The sequence below is a fragment of the Osmerus eperlanus genome, chromosome 6, assembly GCF_963692335.1.
Source record: "Osmerus eperlanus chromosome 6, fOsmEpe2.1, whole genome shotgun sequence".
NCBI lineage: Eukaryota > Metazoa > Chordata > Actinopteri > Osmeriformes > Osmeridae > Osmerus > Osmerus eperlanus.
In genome coordinates this window covers 10,935,083-10,957,518 of record NC_085023.1, presented here as the reverse complement: position 1 = coordinate 10,957,518, position 22,436 = coordinate 10,935,083, and the positions used below count along the sequence as shown (strand labels likewise).

Below are 22,436 nucleotides of genomic sequence, written 5' to 3'. Positions count from 1 at the left end.
GGGAGAGAAGGTTTCACAATATGCAAAGATACGTGATTGATAACAGGCTTGCTGTTTTCCGCAAGGATTGTCAGTCCATGACACAATACGTGAGTTATTAGGGCATAGAAGGGCAACCATAAATTTCCAGCGTCAGGCGAAAACCCTCTTTATTGTCCATATGACAAATGGGCTTCTGCACCAGACACCAAATACTCGGCATTACCCTTAAATAGGAACACATTTTTCGCGGCCATAATTCATGATATTTAAATAGAAAGTTTCAAATGGCCCCGTATATTTCATAACGGCGACATGTTTATGAATCACTCCCTGCATGAAAATTATTATTTACAGCACGGGAGTTGCCTTGTTGGACTTTTAAATCCACTGCCGAATTAACTTTCCTTAGTCCACCGACGAATGTCGTGTCGTTTTTGAGACAGGGAAAGTGTTCAGGGTGTAAAGTTTTAACACAATTATTCAGACATTTCTGAACTTATATAATGACATTTAATTAGGCTGCAGTTTTGAAGCGGGATGTTATTTTAAACAGAAAAGTTTGTGCACCTGCGCGGACACATTCTAGCAGTTCGGTTTGTTTTTAGGTAGTGTACATTAATGACAAACTAGGCTATTGTTATTATAAACTTAATATGGATTACATGAAGCCTAATATTTAGTTTTTTGCTTTTAGGCTACCGTTAGCGAATGGCAGATAGCTTTAATAGGCTAGCCTACTTACACTGACCAAGCCTAACATAAACCGCCGAGGAAGGCAGAAACGTTCAACATCCAAATGAAAGCATGCACGAGATAAAGCATTACAAAAAGGTGCCAACCTAACACCAGTTAGGCTGGTTTAAAAAGAGCCCACGTTACCACATTACCTGCAAATAAAGAGCAATATGTTCCGATGTAAAGAGACAGATGTTAGAATTCTGAACCCTTCTAAACGTAATCCTTTGTTTGCTTATATTACATTTAACAGACCACTGTTTCAGTATAACAAAACATGAAATTGTGGGACATGTCTATACGAAAGGAATGTGTGCGTTTGGCTGCTCAAGCAGGGTGCTGAGCTGAGCAAAGTAGGGATACTTTTCCGTGTGGGAGGTTCCGAGCTGACGTCATCCTACGTTACGAGACAGAAACACGGATAAGCCACTCAAATATAGGACCCAACCTGTGTTTACAGTTGTGTAGCTCATTTAAAGTGGTATTTATACAATTATTTGAAAGTATGTTGAACAACAATGATTCAACACAGATAGAATATCACTTTTTTCCAAAGGCTTTGAGCTAGCCTATCTTACTTGGGTCAGCATTTGACATGTATGACCATACAAAAATGTAAACAACCAGTTCACGTTGTTCAACTAGAAATCCACTCGAAGCCTATGTTTTCACTCCAACCCGATTTGTAACACATGATTCAGCTGGGTAGCAAGCTAATTATTAGAATAATGTATTTGATTAAGGTTGGAATTGAGACCCACAGAGGTCTGTGGCTCTCCGAGAACAGGGTTGGTCAGCCTGGGCTAAATCGTTCAAGAGTTATATATTGGTAGCCTATACTGTACTAGTCTAGCCTACGAGACAAGTAGCCTAGCTGATGATACAAGTTGATCTGTAATTCACCGATCCACAACAACAAAAACGTTTATATAATACACACCACTTTTCGTGAACAACATCTATTTTGTTAGGCATATCCTATAGGTTTGTTGCCTTACCTATGTCCCAAATATTGAGTTAAATATCCCAGTGCGTTATCCGCACGTGTTTCCGCTTTGGGTCAGCTGAGAACGACAAGCACGCGGAAGAAGTAAATTTGGAACGCCAAGTAGGCTACTAAAAGACAATCTAAAAACTGGTGTAGAAAGATACTTCTTAGCGTAATTTGTTTTATTCCTTAATTTCTCGGTAAGAAGGACTTCTGGTGGTTTTGCTCTGATAACAAACTACTAGCACGCAGCGAGCAGAGTTGTCCTGTCATCAGTTATGGCACACATCGAATCATTGGTTGCAATGAATGGAACGCAAGTAAGTGAAAATTCTACTTAAATATCACTTACATTCAAGTCTTTTGCTGTAAGTGTGATGTAAACTGAAAGAATGTGCTACATTCGGTTTTCAAAGTCGGCTTCATTGCTCAAATAAGTGTAACTTTATCTTAAACAGAGCGGGAATCACCGTCACAATGTCATGTGACCTAATACAACTTTTGAGAACCTCCATCCTTCAACCATGTTTTGTAACCTTTAACGCTAGATATTTGATACAAAACATTGCTTCTAAATCTGAAAGCTTTGTAGCATTTATAGGCAATGACTGGACATAAAAGCTCAGTCGACTTAGTCTGTTTAGCTTGTTGCACACAAACTTTAGCAGGTTCAAGAACCAAAACAAAAGTTAAACAGTTAATTATTCAAGCTGCATTCCACATTGCCGAGGTACTTCAGACATGCAAACCATAAGGTACAATTAACATTTCAGGTACATTTTACTCGTCCAATTCCTGTTAATTCCCACAATAAAAAAGGTTGACTCTATGGAAATGTTCAGGCAATTGAATATTCATTAGTTATCTTTTAAAAACAAACTGTCTTCTCCCTTTTTTGATGTTTAAGGTTTCCTATATTGGACATGACTGTACAGAAATCCCAGAGTTCCTTGGTGAAAGATTTGGACACTTTGCCAGAAGACTAGATCTCAGCTTTAATCAGCTAAGGTAAATTAGTCTAACTATGACAATAATGAGTGATGGTTTAACCATCACTTTTTATTGTATACATTTATTCTTGCTGTACTTTTAGAAAGTATTTTGCCTGACCAGACCAATCCATTTGTGCTGAGCATGTAATTCTCTGGATGAGCCCACTTTAGACATGATGGTTGCTAATAAATATGCTCAGTCATTTGGACCTGATATTGTAAAATCAGACTCACATATTACAATATTATCAACTGCATGTTTAGTACTACATCACTGCACTTGTTGTTGGCAAGTGAATCGCTGCATCAATTGAAATGGACTGTGTGTTTTGTGCATTACGTGGTCAGCATCAGACCTCGAGAGCAGAAGAGCTCAGTCGGATTCCCTCTTAGGCTAAACAAAAGGCCTGATCAATACATGTGACATGCTAATGCAGGGCCAAATAGGATAACAGATTCCTCCATTCTGGACAAGAAGGATCACCTAGTGGCAGCTGGTTCATGAGGGGAAGCCATCTCAACAGCAAGATGAGCAAAGTTTATCTGACAAGTGAAAAAGGAAAGATGATGGTTATAAGGTGCTTTTGTTTCAGACCCTTTCTTGATCTGTCAGACCATGAAGGGCCCTGAATGGAGCTCTTTTTGTCATGTGAAAATTGTCGTCTTTGGGCAGTTATCTGGCTTGGAAATGTGGATTCTTCTGTTTAATTGATTCGCTATGCGCCTGAGTCTGTCACATTAATAATTGCTAAATATCGCGCTGCCCCGGTGTCGTGCATAAATGTGTGCTTATCAGAGCATTAACATTCCTAATGAAGCGCTACGATTGGAAAAACGAACACTGGCTTGCAGGAATATGATTTGCCTCTTCATCTGTTATTACGGCGTCATAGGCTTCAAACACGATGGTCCCACATGAATGCCAAACAAAGGTAATGTTCTATGATGTGCATACTGCAGGCTGGGCGATGTTAGACTGGTTGGTCATGGGGTGTCACATGAGGCTGTTGGATCTTGAAGTGTCATTCAACAGTTAACAATGGGAGACCAATCCATACAGTAAATTATTCAATAGCTTTCTTATGGTAATACATAACTGACTTTAATGAACAAAGTATTGCATAGTGTGCATAGTAGGTCAAATTCAGTTAACCAAAGCTGAATTATATTCAATGTTCTAGGTCTGATGTAATATGTATTCTGTGTATGAATACACCAATACACACTCACACACTTTGTTTAGATAAATTACTAGGGTGGCCAAAGCAGTATTTAAACTTTAGATCTTTTTTTCTCCCCCAGACTAGACATGGAAACGTGTTAGCTGCGACAAGCAGCTATATGAAAGATGACTGTATAAGCCGTAATATCTGTTGGTTTTAGAGAGATCAAGGCTTGCATTATATACTTCTTATCCTTGAATGTGTCACATTAAAAACTTGATGTTCAAAATCAAATATTTATAACTCTTACATTATTAAATCATAAATAATTTATTTGGTTAAGGGCAAATCTTGGATGCCAGAAATCATTACTGATCTTCAAAGGATTGTATGGACAGATGAGCAAAGTATGAGCAATCAAGTATACCCAAGTCATTTAGTACTGATATCGGTATTGTTTGATGGACTCCTAACTGCTAACATGCATTGTATAGCCTTACACATTTTGTTCCAATAAGCTTTTCCATTAACATTTTTTACACATCAGATCTAAAGGTCGTAAGATAACAATCTAGATTTCTGTACAGATCCTGCGAAAAATCAAACTTAATTTCACCAAATATCCACTCTGACATGATTTGAAGCCGCATGAGTCACATGACTCTTCCCTGAGGCTATGATTGGGTGGAGAAATTAATTTAGTGGGATGACATGTGATGGTGATCAAAGCTAAGGAAGTGGAGTGGTAGCGTAGCCAGTCTGTAGGTATTAAATCCAAAACACACCCTGTCACACATCATAATAAGGGGGCATCCTGTGCTTATGTTATGAAATGACATGCATAATAACTTTGCAAGAGGGATAAAGTAAACTGCACATGATACAGCATATCTTCAAACTCTTGGTGCAACAAGCCTGATCTAAAATAAAATGTAATTTTATTTCTGTACTGTACTTTTTTAAAGCAATATCACTTAGGCTGTCACAGATGCCCACAGATCAGCACCTAAAACCCACCTCAACCCTCAGAGAGTAATGTTGGGGGGGGGTATAGGGTTAGAGGAGCAAACAGCAGTTACAGTGTTTGTAGGGGTGATCCCCACGGGTTAAATGTGAGCTAATGCAGCGCTTCAGCCGTAGGGCTTTAAGGCAACACAGAGAACATAGCCTCTCTGATTGAAATGGAAAGTCTGATCCAGAGGAGGAGAGCTGTTTATGAGAAAGCCCTCTCCCCCACCGTTATCTCCTTTATGTTGGAGAACACCAACGCGTTTGTTCAGCGCCATTCCTGTAGGAGAACAGGACCAGTGCTTCGAGGACATGACTACCTTTCTGTCAGCCCAGGTCTTCCGTGGGCTTGACAGAAGCCACTTCGGAAGGATAAACAGAGTGGACTCCCATCAGTCCGATGCTATCTTACCGGAGTCACGTTTGAGACATTGTTGGAAAGTTTTGTGCCTAATGTGCTTGTTTCCGTCAAATCAAATTGACAGCCCTCGCCCTTAAATGTGACAGTGAGTCCCCCTGATGGCAGAGGCTTTCATTGAGGTGGGCGTAGTGAGAGAGAGAGAGAGAGACGCCGGGGCAGGAGGAAGTTGAGGGGAGCAGTCTGTCACACCTACACCTCTCCCTTTCTCTTCACCAACTCCTCGAAGCTGTCAGGCTGTCTCATCGGTGTCTAGAGGAGAGTGACTCCATGAGAAAGTGTCGTCGAGGACAGACCCGGAGATCATTGTGCCGTCCGCTTGGTCTCAGGTCCGCAGCGTGCGATGCTGCGTGGCAACAGGGAGTCCGTTCTGTCGGCACAGTCCCTCTCCACGACTGTGTACACATAAACCTCGGTCACGTGAAGGTACTCCGAAACCATTACCTGCAGTGGTGTCGCATGTGACATGGGATCTTTTGAGAAGTCTCCCAAGTTTGCGAAGACTGAGTGGGAACAGTCACGTGCTTCGAACGGAACCAACTTCCTTTTCCGATTCGAAATGACACTGAAGCAAAACAGTCCCGGATTGTTTAACCAAGGAAGATATGAGAGGGCCCTTCTCACAGAGCTCTGTTTCCAGTTTCACATTTCATCTCAAGAGTATGACTCAGTTCAGTTGATCTATTTCTAGAAATTCTTTTGCCTTGACATCCTGCTGATTCAGTTCCGTCCTTGCAGTATACTGGAACTCCTGCACAGATAAAGATGGATGCCTGCTATCCAGCGATCCGCCTGCTCTCTCTAATGATCTTTTAATATTAATCTAAGTTGTGGTTGTGATGGAGATTGCAAACTTCCGAGAGCATTTCATCAGCCACGTGGCATTGCGTTCTGGTGATTGTCTTCCTCTCCTTGGTCCTCGCACAAAGCGCTGAGATCTCCCCATAGTTGTCTTGTCCAAACGATGTGACATGTCTTGTTGGAAATGCTTGGACGTTGTTTCATGCCGTTTTCATCACTCAAACCACTGCAGTTTTATAGCACTGATGTAACGCAAATTTGTTTGTAAAATTCCAGTTTGCTATGGCGTCTAACTGTGTTAACTAAAGGAAAAACTAGGATGTTGCCTGTAGTTGTTGTCTGGTAGCTTAGTGTCTCCAAGGGATGTCTTGAACGTGTTAATATACTGTATGTATAAATATCTAGTCAAATCAGACTTTGTTTATATTGCACCTTTTGTGCAAAATTGCAATACAAGGTGCTTAACAATGCAATGAAAATGCAAGAATACTATGATAATACAACAATACAATCAGAATGAACTGTAATTTAAGGAAATGATTGTACAGGAAATAAGAGCCATGGTGAAACAGAGAGACCAGTGTAGCACTGTAGGAAGAAAAAAAAAGGAATTGAGAGAATGCTAAGCTAAAAAGGCATGTCTTATACAGTATATAGATATATTCAGCAGTTGAACCTGTGACACTTTAGTATTTTCAGGTATAATCTGGCCTACCGTGGCCCTCTGAAGCTGTGGAGATAGGACCCCATATTAAGCTGCTGCATTGCAGATGAACCCTTACCTGTGCATGTAAGCTACGGTGCGGATGGCAGCCGTTTTGCATTTTAATGACAAATCAAGCATGCTAACTCCCTTTTTTTTTTTAAACCAAAGTGCTCTAAATGTCGCCGCGCTGTCAGAATGAGATGTAAGTCGTCTGATGAAAAGAGAACAAAGAAGACAAAGTAGGGAGGCCTTTTACACTTTGAAATGAAGTAAACCCTTGTATGGCCTGTCAGCTGTGTCATTTCATATTCATATCTAAAGCACATTATGGTATTACTCTGCCGCTCAGGCCTCACTCATCTGTCTCTCCTGATTCGTCACAGGCACCGTGCCGTCTTACAAGTCCCTGTGTGTCAACACGGGAAGGGTCCTGTTAATTGACAAATCAGTGTCACCGACTCGGAGCACTCCACCTGCTTCTCTCCGCGCGAGGTAGAGTCTGGACGTTTCGATGTGTGGGGGAGATGTGGAGGCTCTGTTATTGGCTCAAGCCCAGGAAGAGGCTTTGCACCCAGGCTGGAACGAGAAGTGACAATTGGGAAGCAGAGATGCTGTCATTGTCCAGGCTGAGTGTTCAATCTGCCGAGATGCCAGTATGCAGATGAAGTGTCAGCCAGGAGGAGAGAGTATAAAAGAAATGTCTGTATGAAGTCTTCAAATCACTTAACTGTAATATGTGTGTGCATGTGTGTGTTTCAGAGGGTGATGGGAAGCTTGGTGCCGGTTTGGAAATATATTTCATCAGGTCAATCAGGCCTGGTTAGGGTAGTATTCGAGAATAACTAGATCGGTGTCTCATGAATTAAGGAGGAAACAGTGTTCCTCAAGCCTAAATAGATTTATAAAGGCAATATGAGAGAGACACGGTCTGCCAGGAAATAATGTATTCATAACTGGAGCTGTGCTATTTCACATAAATTCTTTGGTGGTGAAACCCTTTTTAATTTTCATTGGAACAATTTTCTCTGATGGACTACTCTGGGGAACGTGCTGGAGGAGACGGGAGAGATCAGGAAAATGGAAAACACGTTAGATCTGTAAATTGATTCCTAGTCTTGTTTTTCCATCTCTCCAATTTGAGTACACATATTTAGGATGTCTGCTGAAACCTGTATCCCTTATCCCATTTGAGGATAGGAAAATCAGATGTTACTTGACAGTCAAGATATGCAGCTCCTATTGGTACATTACTGTCGTTAAGCCCCCTCTGCAACTTTGTTCAGAGGGAGATTGTTCATGCAGCTCCTATTGGTACATTACTGTCGTTAAGCCCCCTCTGCAACTTTGTTCAGAGGGAGATTGTTCAAACACATCCATGCATTCAACACCAAGATCACAAATTTAAAGAGTCATGGTACACCATGAGATCAATTCCTGTCCTAGAGAAGGACCTCGGTATCGGACACTGTGAGAGGGCAGGCCCATTGTGGAAGTCCAGCCAAGGGGAGGTAGAAGATAAGAAGGCCTGTCCAAATTTGTTTTGAAATGTTGTCGCGGGCAAGGCATGCACTCTTGTGTTTTGGTTAGATGACAATCCTGTATCTGATGGAAAAAATGTGTCTTCCGCACGTTGCAGCCCAACCGCAGCAATCTGGTTCTTATTTATGGCCCTCTGTTGACTTACCTCTGACGGTAATGGAGAAGGCCAGGTATGGGGTGTGTAAATGGGTGGGAGGGGGCTGTTGTCAGGTTAGAGAAACGAAACCTTATGGTCGTCCTCATCTGTGATTTTTTTACTTGTTTCGCCTGTCAAGTGTAATACTGATGATGATGGCATAACAATACTGCTGTGTTTGTAATGATGAGGAGCATGCTGTCGCCGGGTCACTTTTGGTGCTTTGCAATGGTTCTCTCGTCAAGGTTAAGATGGAGAGTAATGTATTGCAGATTACATTGATGCTGACTCGTGTCTAGCAGGCTTGTGATATATATATATATATATAAAACATAAAGTACAGAAATAGCATGATAATTGTCAAACAGATTACCATCAATCAAGCCATATGATGGTAATCTGTCTGTTTGACAATTATCATGCTGCCAGATATAGCTGACACACATATAGTAGCCATGTTGACGTAATCACATTAGTCCCATGGTCATGGGATCATGAATTGGGCTGCTCCTAAGGAGACAATACTAGTCCTTCAGTCAACTTCCAGCTGTACAGCTCCTTTCACCACTACTGTAGAAATCGCTATCTCTATATTACAACCCGACAAAAGCTCACTGACAGCTGAGGAATCGTCAGTAAATCAGTGTTGGGTCGCCATTGGCGCTTCTAGAGCATTCCACCGAACTCTTGCTAATCTTAGGCCATCTTGTGGTGTTGGATTTGGAACGGGATGGAACATCTTTATGTCCCTTTTGTTCACATTATATATACTGGGCACTGATGCCATTCCTTTTATGACTGCGTCACGTTTTTTATTGTATATCCCAAGACGGATGGCGTGCCAGTGACACCGAGATTTACAGGCCTTCAGCTCATGGTGGCAGGACTTTAGAAGAGCCTGCTGACACCAAGCCAACACTTTGGAGGGGGAGAATAAAAGCTGACGTTTTATTGGCTCTAAGGAGAGAAAGAGGGGGAGAGTGTATAGAGAGAAGGAGAAAGATTCTGTTTCTGTACTTTATGTTTTTTTAACACAACCATCTGTCACAGGGACCCTACTCAGAAGAAAGGATTTATTGGGTATTCTTTAGAAACTTGTCAGTGGTAATGACTACAGCTATGATTTCAATTATCACCCACTAAATATAGCTTAATTCACTGCCTTTCTGGACATAATGAGCAGGCCTGACATCATTTAAACCTTTTTTTTGATACCATGCTATTTTAATATTTTATGCTGACCACCTATTTAATTTTACTCCCTAGCGCTTGGCATGTGGTGAGGTCCCACTCCCTCATTAAAGTTGTACACTCAAAGCTATTGAGTTCAAAGCTGTCTCAGGGAGATATTTTTTTCCATTGACAGAAATCCAATTAGTTTTAGTACACAGTCTGGTTGAATAAAAAGGCTCTTAAAATCTACAATATGTTTCCGTAGTGTTTTACCAGAGTGCAAGAGGAGGGATGGATCTTTTTTTATAGGGTGACCTGATGGGGCCAGTGTGGACATACTCCCTTTTCTATTTTGACAAGTTCAGATCAAACCGTACAAATGTCTTACTTATTTTGATAGCCCTTGAAAATTACATAAACATCAACTGTAGATACATGCTAAGCCAAGATCATGATTCTCGTGCATATTTAAACACATATGAAATCCTTTATAACCAGCCCACAAATGTTGCTGTAACACCATGTAAATAAGAAGGAGAAATTATGTATAATTCATTAGTGATATGTTTAGTAAGTAAGCAATTTAGTGGGAAGCTAATTCGTAGTCAGGTTTTGACATTAGGGTGTGCATTTCTAAGTGTGTGTTAAAAAGAAGATGATTAGGACTGGCACTGCTGCCAATAACACGTGGATACTTTAGGCTATGGGTAAGTCATGGGAATTCATCAATAGTCTTACAGTCCTATCACTTTAAATCAAATGTTAAGATTTTGCTTATCAGTGCAGATGAAGGAAAGGAGACTTGAGATGAGCTTATCATGGTCTTCTGTTTACATTTTCCCATCACACAAACCCCGTACTACAGATTAATGATGTAAGTAACTTGGAGGCATGGAACATACTGGAACAATACTGCTACTTCCCCTGGATGTGTCCCAAAAGAAGGAAAGAAAATGCTTGGAAAAAGAACAAAGGAGTTCCCCCTGGTAGTGCCTGGGCAGTTCTGGTTGCTTTATGGTTCTCACTGTCTCCCAGCCTCCCAAAAGTGAAGACAGACACATGGGCGTGTTGAGCCAAGATTTTGTAAGATGGTTGCAGCTTTTGCCATGTAACATTTTTTGGGGGGTACTTTTTATTTTTTCAAGAAGGGAACATGATAAATGTTGTCAGTAGATGAATAAATCCCACCACCATAAAATGCTGTCAGAACCCTGTCATTAGACAACGTCACCCTCAGAGCCATCATCATTATTCGACTTCACTTTTATATCTTCACAATAAAGACTGCCCAAAATGCCTCATGTGACTTAAGTGTTTTGAGTCATGTGTAACTGTGGTTTGCCACCTATGTAGTTTTACACTAGGCCTGCTTGCGGACTGTCTGAGTAGCTTGCTTTGTAATCTCGGGCTATGGGCTAAATAGGGTTGTTTTTCCACTGCTTCACCTCACAGAATACTTTAAACCATGTCCATCTCTGGACAGCTGTGCCACATTCTTGACACAGCTGCAGCACATTTCCCCTTTCCATTTCCAATCTCTCACAGCTTTTGCTTATAAAACTGTCTGCCTGTTAACTGTGCCACCATCCCTACTGTAGAGCTTGATAGTGTTTAAGCAGGACGGTCTGTACAACATGACCCCCGACCCACCTAACGGTTTCAGTTTGTTCAGTGTTTACTTCATTTGGACAGCATGGGGAACAACCCCAGGAATCTGCAATGACCTCAGAAGCACAAAGAGGCAAAAATATGTTGGTTTAATAGTAGCAGATGCATCCGTCAGATCCATCAGAAGGAAAACTGGTTTTAATGGCCAGGCTGCAAGACATCAGTGGGCCGTTGCCTCATTTAATTTTTGTAAGTATTTTTTATTTTTTTATATATCTGCGGCACATAAGAAACAGGGATGGCGTGTTTCATGTCCAGGCGTCTGACTTGTCTTCTCCGGAGAAGACGTCTCGTGTTCTGACAGACCAAGAGTCAATTTTTTAGTTGTCTGGCCACTAAAGTCATGTATGTAATGATGCTGATCACCAGTATGCTTGTATCTGTGAAGGCACTGTATGGGTAGCTCACAGTGGCTGTATGATCAGCAGACCAAACACTCCTTGGATCTTCTCCCCTCGCTGTCTATCTAGACACTTGGTGTTTGTTAACGGTTTTCCCCAGATAGTGATGGTGATACGAGATCTTTTAGTACTCGGGGGGGGGGGGGCGCAAACACTCTATTTTCTCTGTCTGGAAGCCGGGGGCTCTTGGGCCCTCAGAACCCTTGTGTCTGTGGAGACGCTTCAAAATACACAAACAGCAAAGGAGGAGCAAGAGAAAGAAAAGGGGAAGAAGGAGAGGAAGGGAGGTTGGTGTGGTAGAATCCTCCAGAGAACGCACTGCACTTCTACAGGTGTCTGCAGACTTGTGATCTGAGGGCCGTTTGTGTGTCAATCAGATGAAAGTGTTGGACTGGGAGAAAAATCCCTTTATTTTTCGAACTTGTGGCAGCACTTATTGGTAGCCGGGTAAAGAGATGATTTCACTGGTGGTAGAGAAGGCAATGGCAATTATTTTTTATTTTATTTTTGGGGGAGAGATGCATGTGCGTAATTTATTGAAAGGGCACTACATTTTAAACTTTGAATGAATTCAACTAGCTTTCTTTCTTTTTACAGAGCTTTAGGTGTGTGCATCACTTCACATGTCATAAAAACCTTAACACCGCAGCACCTTGGGGGAAGACCATTTGTTTACAGGCCCATGAATGGATCTTCTGTCCTGTTCTTCTCACAAGGCTTGACTAGGAACAACATGGCTGCTTTCTTTTCCAGACACTCCTCACTGCTGTATATCACTCTGACCTTCTGTTAGGGTTCAGACAGAGTATGAGTGTGAAGACTTAACAAGGGACTGTGTTTGCTCTGCTCACACCCGTTAAGCACCTCCCCATCACCCGTAATTGTCTCGTGACATGCCTGTCAATCAAGATGAGCAGTCAACTAAGCCATGTTCTGTCTATATCAAAAGTTAAGCGTTATGTATCCACCGTGATGGTTCTCTTCCAGTACAGTAGTTTTATCATTTACGATAGAAACGGCTGAAGAAGAGTTTCTCTATACAGTATACAACAAAGTTGGTGTGTGGAAGCCATCTTGAGGCAGCGGGCATCCTGTCATCATTGCTGCCATCATCAAGCAGGCTGCGGAGACAAACTGCACACAGTCCTTCGACCCCTTGAAGCTCCTGTCCATCAGTCGCTCTTACAAGGCCCCTTCACACAGAGTGTGTAGTGAGTCTATCCTTCTACAGGCCCAGCTGTTTAAATTAATTATTAGTTTTATAGCAAACCCTGAGGCCGTGCACAGGCAGCTAATCCCTGAAGAGGGCTAATCTGGGCCGGCGTTACAGAAAATCAATGCTGGCCTTTGGTGTTGGCATGCCATCAGGGCAGGGGGACACATGTCAGACAGGCCTCCTGATTTTTTCATGAGCTGTTTTTGAAGTTGTAACACTAGTGGAGGGTGCTCCAGGTGCAGAGGATTGAAAAGAATATCCAGAAGCTAGCTGAGGTTTCGATGGACCAATTTAAAAAAAAAGCGTAGGTGATGCAAGTAAAAGCTGAATTTCAACAATATTAAGGTATTTTTTTGTGAGAAGGGGAAACATTTAATGTTTGTCTACAGTAATATGTTGATGGCCTCAAAACACTGTAGACTTGTAAGATAGTTTGCATTGTACAACTGAGCCATACTGTTAGTGTATTTTCTTTCCTTTGAGTGTCAGTGTAAGAGCCTGTTTTGGTCATTCCCTGTTGATGATTGTTTTTTGGGAAACGGGATGAATGATTTTTTTTTTAATTGGAACCACAAATTGGAGCCCTTCTAGCAACCTCTGACATGATGGATGTGTGGTTGAGTGTATCACCATCAACAAGGATTTAAAATGATTTTTTCCCCCTTTGATTAACTAGATCAAGTAATCGTAGTTCTACAAAGACGGCTATTTATATTGGTCTGGTTCATGATTGGTGCCATTTGAGTTTTGCTTCTGGTTTAAAGATTAGGCTACTGGATTACGGAATTTATTGAAACAAAGGAATCATTTAGAAAATGTTATTTGGTTCTAAGAGTAGTAATATGACTATTTTAGGATGATCATTATTTTTGTATTTATGGGGGAGTTCAGTGGTAAAAAATAATAATAATTGCAAAATGCATGATGGGTCCAGTCATACACCTGACCCAGCTTCTAAACTGAGTCCCACCCTACAATCTCAATACAAGTCTTCCATATACAACACTTTATTTCAAAATATTTTACACCTCAAATGACTCCACCCTATTGGTTGGGAGGAAGGCACTCTATTCTGCCTGTGTTTGCTCTAATACCTGTTAAACATCTTTCCGAGATAGTATCATTTATGAGTCTCTGTCAAAAAACTCAATTTGTTCATTGCTTCCCTCCAAATGTATCATGCAGGGGTGGTATAAAGTTGTTGTTGAGACTGAGGGAGAGATGCAAGGAAAGTGAGAGACTGAGACAGAGAAAGAGACAGGAGAGAATAAGGAGAGAATAAGGAAGAGACTGATGGAGAGGGAGAGATGGAGGGGGAATTTGACCCAGTCCCCTACTTTTCCTTCTCATACAGCCTATTAGTCTTGGTTTACCAGCCCCCTGTCTCATTTACAACGAGACTGGCGGCTAGAGATAATAGCTTTCATAATGTGGAGAGTTTCCCTATTCCCAGTTCCCCTTTGTGAGAGGACAGAAATATGGTCTCAGCCAGCTGATTCATTTTCTCTGTGGGGAGATTAAAGAGCAAAAGTACAGGAGAAGATCGCTACTCAGTCTTACTGGAATACATCCAATATGTCCTTGTCAATCTTACCTGAAATTATACCACTTTTCTTTTTTGTTTAGTTTTTTCTACTTTGATATACATATTTTATGTACTGTTGCACAACAATCAGAGACTCGGAGCGCACCGTGACCTGAACCATAGGTGGCTGTTAGATTCGACGAAGCGACAATTTGACGTTTTCAGCCTCTGTGCCCTCACTGTGGTTCGCTGGAGGGGGATTCCTCCTAATGAGGAACTTACAGAAAGGATCTTGTGTTGGGTCATGAGATTCTGGTGTCCTGAAATGAGCTGTTTACGTGTCCTTCTTGTCCAAAGCGACTTCACTCAAGACGCTCAGTGGCATGTCCCTCCTTTTGAGATGATTTAGGTGCACTGCGGTCTATTCCCTTTTCCTCCTCCCTGGGTCCATTGGGGGATCTGAGATACCTACTCTGGGCACAGGGTTTTGTTCTTACTCAATGTTGCCTAAAATATACGCTTCATACCAGGACATATTGTTTAGCGCTCACGTGGAATGAATGCACATTAAGTGGTAAATGGGTTCACAAGGAAAGATAACTCATGTTTCACTCCAACACAAAGAACAGAAGAGTGTGAGGCCCCCCCCCCCCCCCCCCCTCCCCATAAATGGAATGAATGGAATTAGTCTGATGATGCTGCCTCGGCAGGCTTCGCTGCTTGTATTGCTAAGCCCCATAGATCATCTCATATTCAACTACGTGTGTAAGAGATTTGGAAATGAAACCGAGCTGCGAGTTTGTTCAGCTGCTCATCTGCCTGCCACAGTCATGAAGCTGCACTCGTGTCTGTGCGCTGTAGGGAAATGCCAGCCTTGGGATGATATCATCATTATTTTAAAGCTGTGATGTCTTGTGTTTAGGGAGCAGAGAGTATGGGGAGAATCTGACAGATGTCTTTCTGCTCCCAGGCAGAAAGGGTAACATTGTTTGCCGTCGCAGATGTACACCACCAAATATCTTGGACGTCATTTCCACTCAATGTCAAGAGCATTCTGCACAATGAGATGTTTGATTATAACGATGCGATATGAACCATGCTTCTGTTGTCTGTAATCAGCGTAACCAAGAAGGGATGCCACACACTTCCCATCACAGTATTAGGGCCCGGCATTGAGTTGACATGGAGCTACCAACCACATTTAGACATTTGAGAAGATTTCTTGGATTTTGTGCTGCCAAGAATGGTTTTTAATGTACCATTTAGTGTTTAGAGGTCTATATAGATATATATAGATCTATATCTATAGATATAGATATAGATCTCTCTATATATAGATATATAGATCTATATCTATCTACATATATATATATAGATCTATATATATAGATATATATAGATCTATATACAGTTAGGTCCATAAATATTTGGACATTGACACAATTTTCATCATTTTGGCTCTGTATACCACCACAATGGATTTGAAATGAAACAATCAAGATGTCCTTTAAGTGCAGACTTTCAGCTTTAATTTCAGGGTATTTACATCCAAATCAGGTGAACGGTGTAGGAATTACAATACATTTTATATGTGGCCCCCCCCTTTTTAAGGGACCAAAAGTAATTGGACAATTGGCTGCTCAGCTGTTCCATGGCCAGGTGTATGTTATTCCCTCATGGGAGTTCGTTATTTCATTGACAAGGAGCAGATAAAAGGTCTAGAGTTCATTTCAAGTATGGTATTTGTGTTTGGAATCTGTTGCTGTCAACTCTCAATATGAAGTCCAAAGAGCTGTCACCATCAGTGAAGCAAGCCATCGTTAGGCTGAAAAATCAAAACAAACCTATCAGAGACATAGCAAAAACATTAGGTGTGGCTCAATCAACTGTTTGGTACATTCTTAAAAAGAAAGAACGCACTGGTGAGCTCAGCAACACCAAAAGACCCGGAAGACCACGGAAAACAACTGTGGTGGATGACAGAAGAATTCTTTCCCTGGTGAAGAAAAACCCCTTCACAACAGTTGGCCAGATCAAGAACACTCTCCAGGAGGTAGGCGTATCTGTGTCAAAGTCAAAAATTAAGAGAAGACTTCACCAGAGTAAATACAGAGGGTTCACCACAAGATGTAAACCATTGGTGAGTCTCAAAAACAGGAAGACCAGATTAGAGTTTGCCAAAAAACATCTAAAAGAGCCTGTACAGTTCTGGAACAACATCCTATGGACAGATGAGACCAAGATCAACTTGTACCAGAATTATGGGAAGAGAAGAGTATGGAGAAGGGAAGGAACTGCTCATGATCCAAAGCATACCACCTCATCAGTGAAGCATGGTGGAGGTAGTGTTATGGCGTGGGCATAACCAGTTCCATTGGCAGCCATACATATGGCTGCCAATGGAACTGGTTCCCTTGTATTTATCGATGATGTGACTGCTGACAAAAGCAGTAGGATGAATTCTGAAGTGTTTCTGGCAATATTATCTGCTCAGATTCAGCCAAATGCTTCAGAACTCATAGGACGGCGCTTCACAGTGCAGATGGACAATGACCCGAAGCATACTGCGAAAGCAACCAAAGAGTTTTTTTAAGGCAAAGAAGTGGAATGTTCTGCAATGGCCAAGTCAATCACCTGACCTAAATCCAATTGAGCATGCATTTCACTTGCTAAAGACAAAACTGAAGGGAAAATGCCCCAAGAACAAGCAGGAACTGAATACAGTTGCAGTAGAGGCCTGGCAGAGCATCACCAGGGACGAAACCCAGCGTCTGGTGATGTCTATGGGTTCCAGACTTCAGGCTGTCATTGACTGCAAAGGATTTGCAACCAAGTATTAAAAGTGACAATTAGATTTATGATTATGTTAGTTTGTCCAATTATTTTTGGTTCCCTTAAAAAGGGGGGGGGCACATATAAAATGTGTTGTAATTCCTACACCGTTCACCTGATTTGGATGTAAATACCCTGAAATTAAAGCTGAAAGTCTGCACTTAAAGCACATCTTGATTGTTTCATTTCAAATCCATTGTGGTTGTATACAGAGCCAAAATGATGAAAATTGTGTCAGTGTCCAAATATTTATGGACCTAACTGTATATAGATTAATCAGGCTAAGCCATGCTCCCCCCTCGTGCTAAACACTTGAGGCGGTGGAGGATGTTTAGCTTTCTGTACAATGACGGTTTAGTGTTCTCACACTTCACCGTGTGACCTCCTGGTGTAAATGGTTGGAGTGAATGCTGTTGTGTATTCTTAGTTTCTTAACAGATCGTGGTTGAACATAAAAGGAAATGTAACTTAGGCATCTGTCTGGATCACTTCTTACATTTTACATTTATATTTTTAGTCATTTAGCAGACGCTCTTATCCAGAGCGACTTACAGTAAGTACAGGGACAGTCCCCCCGAAGCAAGAAGGGTGAAGTGCCTTGCCCAAGGACACAATGTAATTTGCACGGCTGGGAATCGAACTGGCAACCTTCAGATTACTAGCCTGACTCCCTCACCGCTCAGCCACCTGACACTTCTTCTTTGAGAGCCTGCAGACGGTGGTGTTGTAGGCCTCGGCCATGACGTCTCTCATCATCCGTACACTTGTAACAGCTTAACCTTGCGAGTAAATTCATTTTCATTGGAGATATATTAAATATGTTTATGAATATTCATAAACATATTTAATATATCCCCATATTCATATATTCATATAACACCCATTTCACTAATAGGGTCATGATCAGGTGGGAAACTAGCTTTCGCTTGGGAGACTCGCCATTTGATGAATGTTGGAGACAGACTGAGCACAGATAAGAGGACAGACCACCAAGAAGTAATACATCTACTGAGCTCCAAAAACACAAAAACAACCCGACCAAACAAAAGCTCCTCTGTATGGATCTGGTTTGGACTGCTGGCTGACAGAACCAGATTTAACAGATGCTTCATGGGGACCTTAACCTATGAAATCACGCTGTCCTGGATCCAACGTCCCATCCTCTAACTGCTGTATAGATAGATAATCAAGGTTTGGGGGTATTTTGTGTTTGTTAATGCACAGTGCAGTCAACCTCTCTTCCTTAATGCCAAGGTGCTTCGTTTTGGTTGTTCTACCAGTATCCAGGCGCTTGGTTTTGGAAAGAGGTGAAAACAAAAGAATGACTTGGTTGTTTGCAATTCCTTCATTTAATTAAAGGTTGCAACAAGACATTTCTTCCGCTTCATGGCTCTGCTGGCCAGACTGGCAACAGCGTTAGCATTTAAACGATCATTAACAACCTTTTAGCTGTCACGATCTTTTTGAATTATGGATATTTGCTTTCCTCCCAGCTCCCAGAGCCACCAAAATGACTTCAGGGGGCACAAGCCGTGGTATTAAGGAGTTTGCCAATGAGGTCTGATGAGGAGTGCAAGGGGAGATTAATAGACAATTCTCCCCAACGTTTGTTATCGCCGTTTTAGTGCACTGACTGACTACAGCCGGTGATAAATACAGAGAAGCCTCTGCATTTCCTGAGTGTGACACTATCTTCTCGTCAGCATGCCTCCATTGACGTGGTGTCTTTTCTGACAGGCATGTCCAAAGTCAGTTGCCTAGTAGTCTCAGTCCCGTGGAATATCATCAGCAGAGGAAAAGTTGTTTGGGATCTGCATTTTAATCCTGGTCTGTTTAATGTTTTGCCCCCTGACAATCTGGTCCAGACATCATTTTAATGGTATGTACAGTGATAAAGCCAATAAAGTGTCAAAATGATTGATAATCTGAGCATTATAGCAATATGACTTTCCTGTCCTCCTCTGCACTTGCCATGATGGGTTCCAAATTGAATTCTTTGTGTGTGTGTGTGTATATGCGAGTGCACGCTGTACACACTGTTAAATGTCTAGTGAGCAAAAGGAAGCTTAGCATGTAGCCCAGAGAGTGTCTCTCTTCAGTGAATGTCATCAAGGATGGATTACTTTGACATTTCTAAATGATTCAGTTGGTTGAAATATACAGTATTGCATGCATTGTTCCACAAACAATCCACTTATAGCATATAGGTAAATGACAATATAAATACAATCACACATACTTGAGATTCTCTGGTCCTAATCATAATGAATGAAAACAATCGGCAAAAATATATATATTTTTTGGTTCTGCTTTTATAGACCTTTTCTACATATAAAACATATATATTTTAGAATACATTTAGGGAATAACCTCTTGTGTGTGTTTGGTATCGATGCTGGTTTCGCTGATTGACCAGGATTGATTTAGTAATTTGTAAAGGTAGATGACGTTCAAATCCTCCCTCTGGTCCACACAATGTCTGTAAATATTATTGGACATCAGAGAGAATCAGTCATTTTTACAGCTGTCCAAAGTAGACTTCTCTTGTCCAAGATTCTTGTTGTTCAAAACTCTACCAGCTTCCCAATGTCATCTACATGTAACTATTGATCCCTCTGTTATAACATTCACTGTCTTTGTATTTTGATTGTGAAGAGAATAATTACTCAACAGTAAACTGAGGTTGGCCATGTCCTTTAAAGATTAGGTTCACCTCAGAATCCATGGAAGCAATACGAGCCGGGTACCACTGATTTATTGCTCATTTTGTTCTGAGCCAAAACCTATTGGTTAAAAGATCGACATCACAATCTATGACTGGAGTCTCAGTGGACCTATGAAACATCTCCTTTTATTCGAGGCCAACCCCACAGCAGGCCTCGCTCTGACTGGCTGTCATATAGAAAGCTCTTTGTTTTATGTAAATTGTGATTGATGACACGTCTAGCACAGCGTGCAGTTTTTGACAAAATGTATTGATGGCTCCTCTCAGTGAAGTGTTAGTCCAGGTGACAGATCGATCCATTTTAAGATGAATTACAACGGTGTACCTCACCAGCAAAGTCGTGGACTGGGTTTTGTCAGCGGTTTGAGGGACAACTTGAGTCTGAAATGCTTCGGTGCAGGTCACAGTTTCTCCATTGTAGTGTGTCTGAGCAGAGGTCCAGCTTGAACCTTTCACCGTGACTTAACCATGTCTTTTTTCCAGCTGTATTTGCATAAAAGTATGGTGTGCGGACATGGATATAGGCTAATGATGCCAATTTGCTACAGCCATGTCTCAGTTCTATGCAGCCTTCCCACAAGGCCCAGGGGCCTATTGCTTTCATTGCGTTCCTAAGAAATTACTTAAACGTGTTTAAACTGAGAATGAGAAATCTCCCATGCTAAGGTTCAAACGTACTTGGCTCCATTAAGCCCCATTTGGAAGTACCCAGTGCGTTTACGGTTTTGTTTGAGCTGGACCGTGGGGTTGATCCATAGGGGGTGCCTGATCCACAGAACCAGTCCGAAGCCTCGGATGACAAGTATGAATTTTTACATTTGCTCTGCTGTAGCTAACAGCCAGTAAGAGCCGTTTCACTAATGGGGCCATGATCAGGTGGGAAACGGTAGCTTTCGCTTCGGAGACTCCTCATTTGATGAATGTTGGAGACAGACTGAGCACAGATAAGAGGACAGACCACCAAGAAGTAATACGTCTACTGAGCTCCAAAAAACAAAAACAACCCGACCAAACAAAAGCTCCTCTGTATGGATCTGGTTTGGACTGCTGGTTGACAGAACCAGATTTAACAGATGCTTCATGGGGACCTTAACCCATGAAATCACGCTGTCCTGGATCCAACGTCCCATCCTCTAACTGCTGTATAAATAGATTCTCATGACGGGGTAATTCATCTCTGGCCATGAAAACATCAGCTTTAAAAGACAGCTCGCAGAGACCCGACGCTTGTTAGGGCCAGCTCAGCAGCCCAGATGCCTGGGATGTAAACTCATGAAGAGAAGATTAATTTATCTGTCATCCCTGACTTTGACAGTTGTTATAAATCTGACTCTGGCCTCTGCTCAAGGGAGGGGGTTAGTGGGGAGACAGGAAGGAGAGTGCTAGAAAGGGTGGGGGTGTGTTGGGGAGGGGGTGGGGGGAAACGGGTAGTGTGCGTCAAAGATTTCAGATGTGGGCTATCGACAACAGGAGTCACTCACTCACTCACTCACTCCCACCGTCCACCTGGAATGTGTTGAAGGCCCACCTTACCAGATGGTGTGCTTTGGAATCCTATTGTAAGAACATTTGGCAGTGATTTCAAACCCCCTATTTTATGTCTCCCAACCCACCCTTCATCCGTTCAGGTTTTTTTTCCCTTTTCTTCTCTCTGGCTATTTTCAAGATGGCGGTCACGTGAGGTGGGAAATGACTGGTGGGAGTGTCAGGGAAGCCATTTGGGGTCTGATGGATGGTAGCAGGCGAGGCTCGCCAGCTATGTTCTCAGATCTCCAGCATGCAGTCGGTGTCTGCCATTATCTGAGGAGCAGAATGGGGGGGGGAGGGAAAGCAATGCTGTCGGAAGACATTATATCTGATTAAGCAGCCAGATGATGAACTAGGATGCTGCAAATATTTATCATGTCAAATGTATCAGCCCCCCCCCCCCCCTCACATGCTTTTCCCCCCCCTTCTATATTACAGCTAGGTGAGGCTTTCGCTCAAACATTTGATTAGAATTGAGATTAACGGAGATGAATTGAGATGTTAAATGTTCAGTGAGAGTGTCTAACGATGCACATATTGCTAAACGGTAATGGAAAGGCTGCATGTTTCACACACCATACTGTACAGCAGGATGTTTGGAAAGGTGATTGTTCGAAGTAGTCTGAAGTTTTCTGCCCAACTAAAGTTTCCACATAGCCTGTCGCCAAAGCTCTTTTCGTAAGGACTTACAGCTGAGCAGATGTGGATGTAGTTACTGCCTTCAGTGCAGATACAAGGCCTTTGCTGTCAATAAAGACTCCCACTGGTTAACGGGTCTGTGTATGAATTATGATGTCTCATCTTGGCTTCATTTGACCCTTCCCTCCTCTCACCGTAAGACTGCCATGAACCACCACCACATTTCCAGAAAGCCTCCCTTTCAACTGACGCATCATATTAC

At 42.0% G+C, this 22,436-nt stretch overlaps 1 protein-coding gene across 2 annotated transcripts in view; it reads left to right on the top strand.

Annotated features, from left to right (window-relative positions):
- The first annotated feature begins 1,376 nt into the window (after positions 1–1,376).
- The window catches only part of lrmda (leucine rich melanocyte differentiation associated), a 187,293-nt gene continuing 166,233 nt past the window's right edge, over positions 1,377–22,436 (top strand). The window contains exons 1-3 of one of the 2 annotated variants that reach the window (XM_062463439.1): positions 1,377–1,825; positions 1,907–2,025; positions 2,613–2,713. In XM_062463439.1, the coding sequence (XP_062319423.1) occupies positions 1,984–2,025; positions 2,613–2,713 (143 nt within the window). In that variant the 5' untranslated portion in view covers positions 1,377–1,825; positions 1,907–1,983. The remainder of the gene's footprint in view (positions 1,826–1,906; positions 2,026–2,612; positions 2,714–22,436) is intronic. The other variant, XM_062463438.1, reaches the window with a different exon arrangement.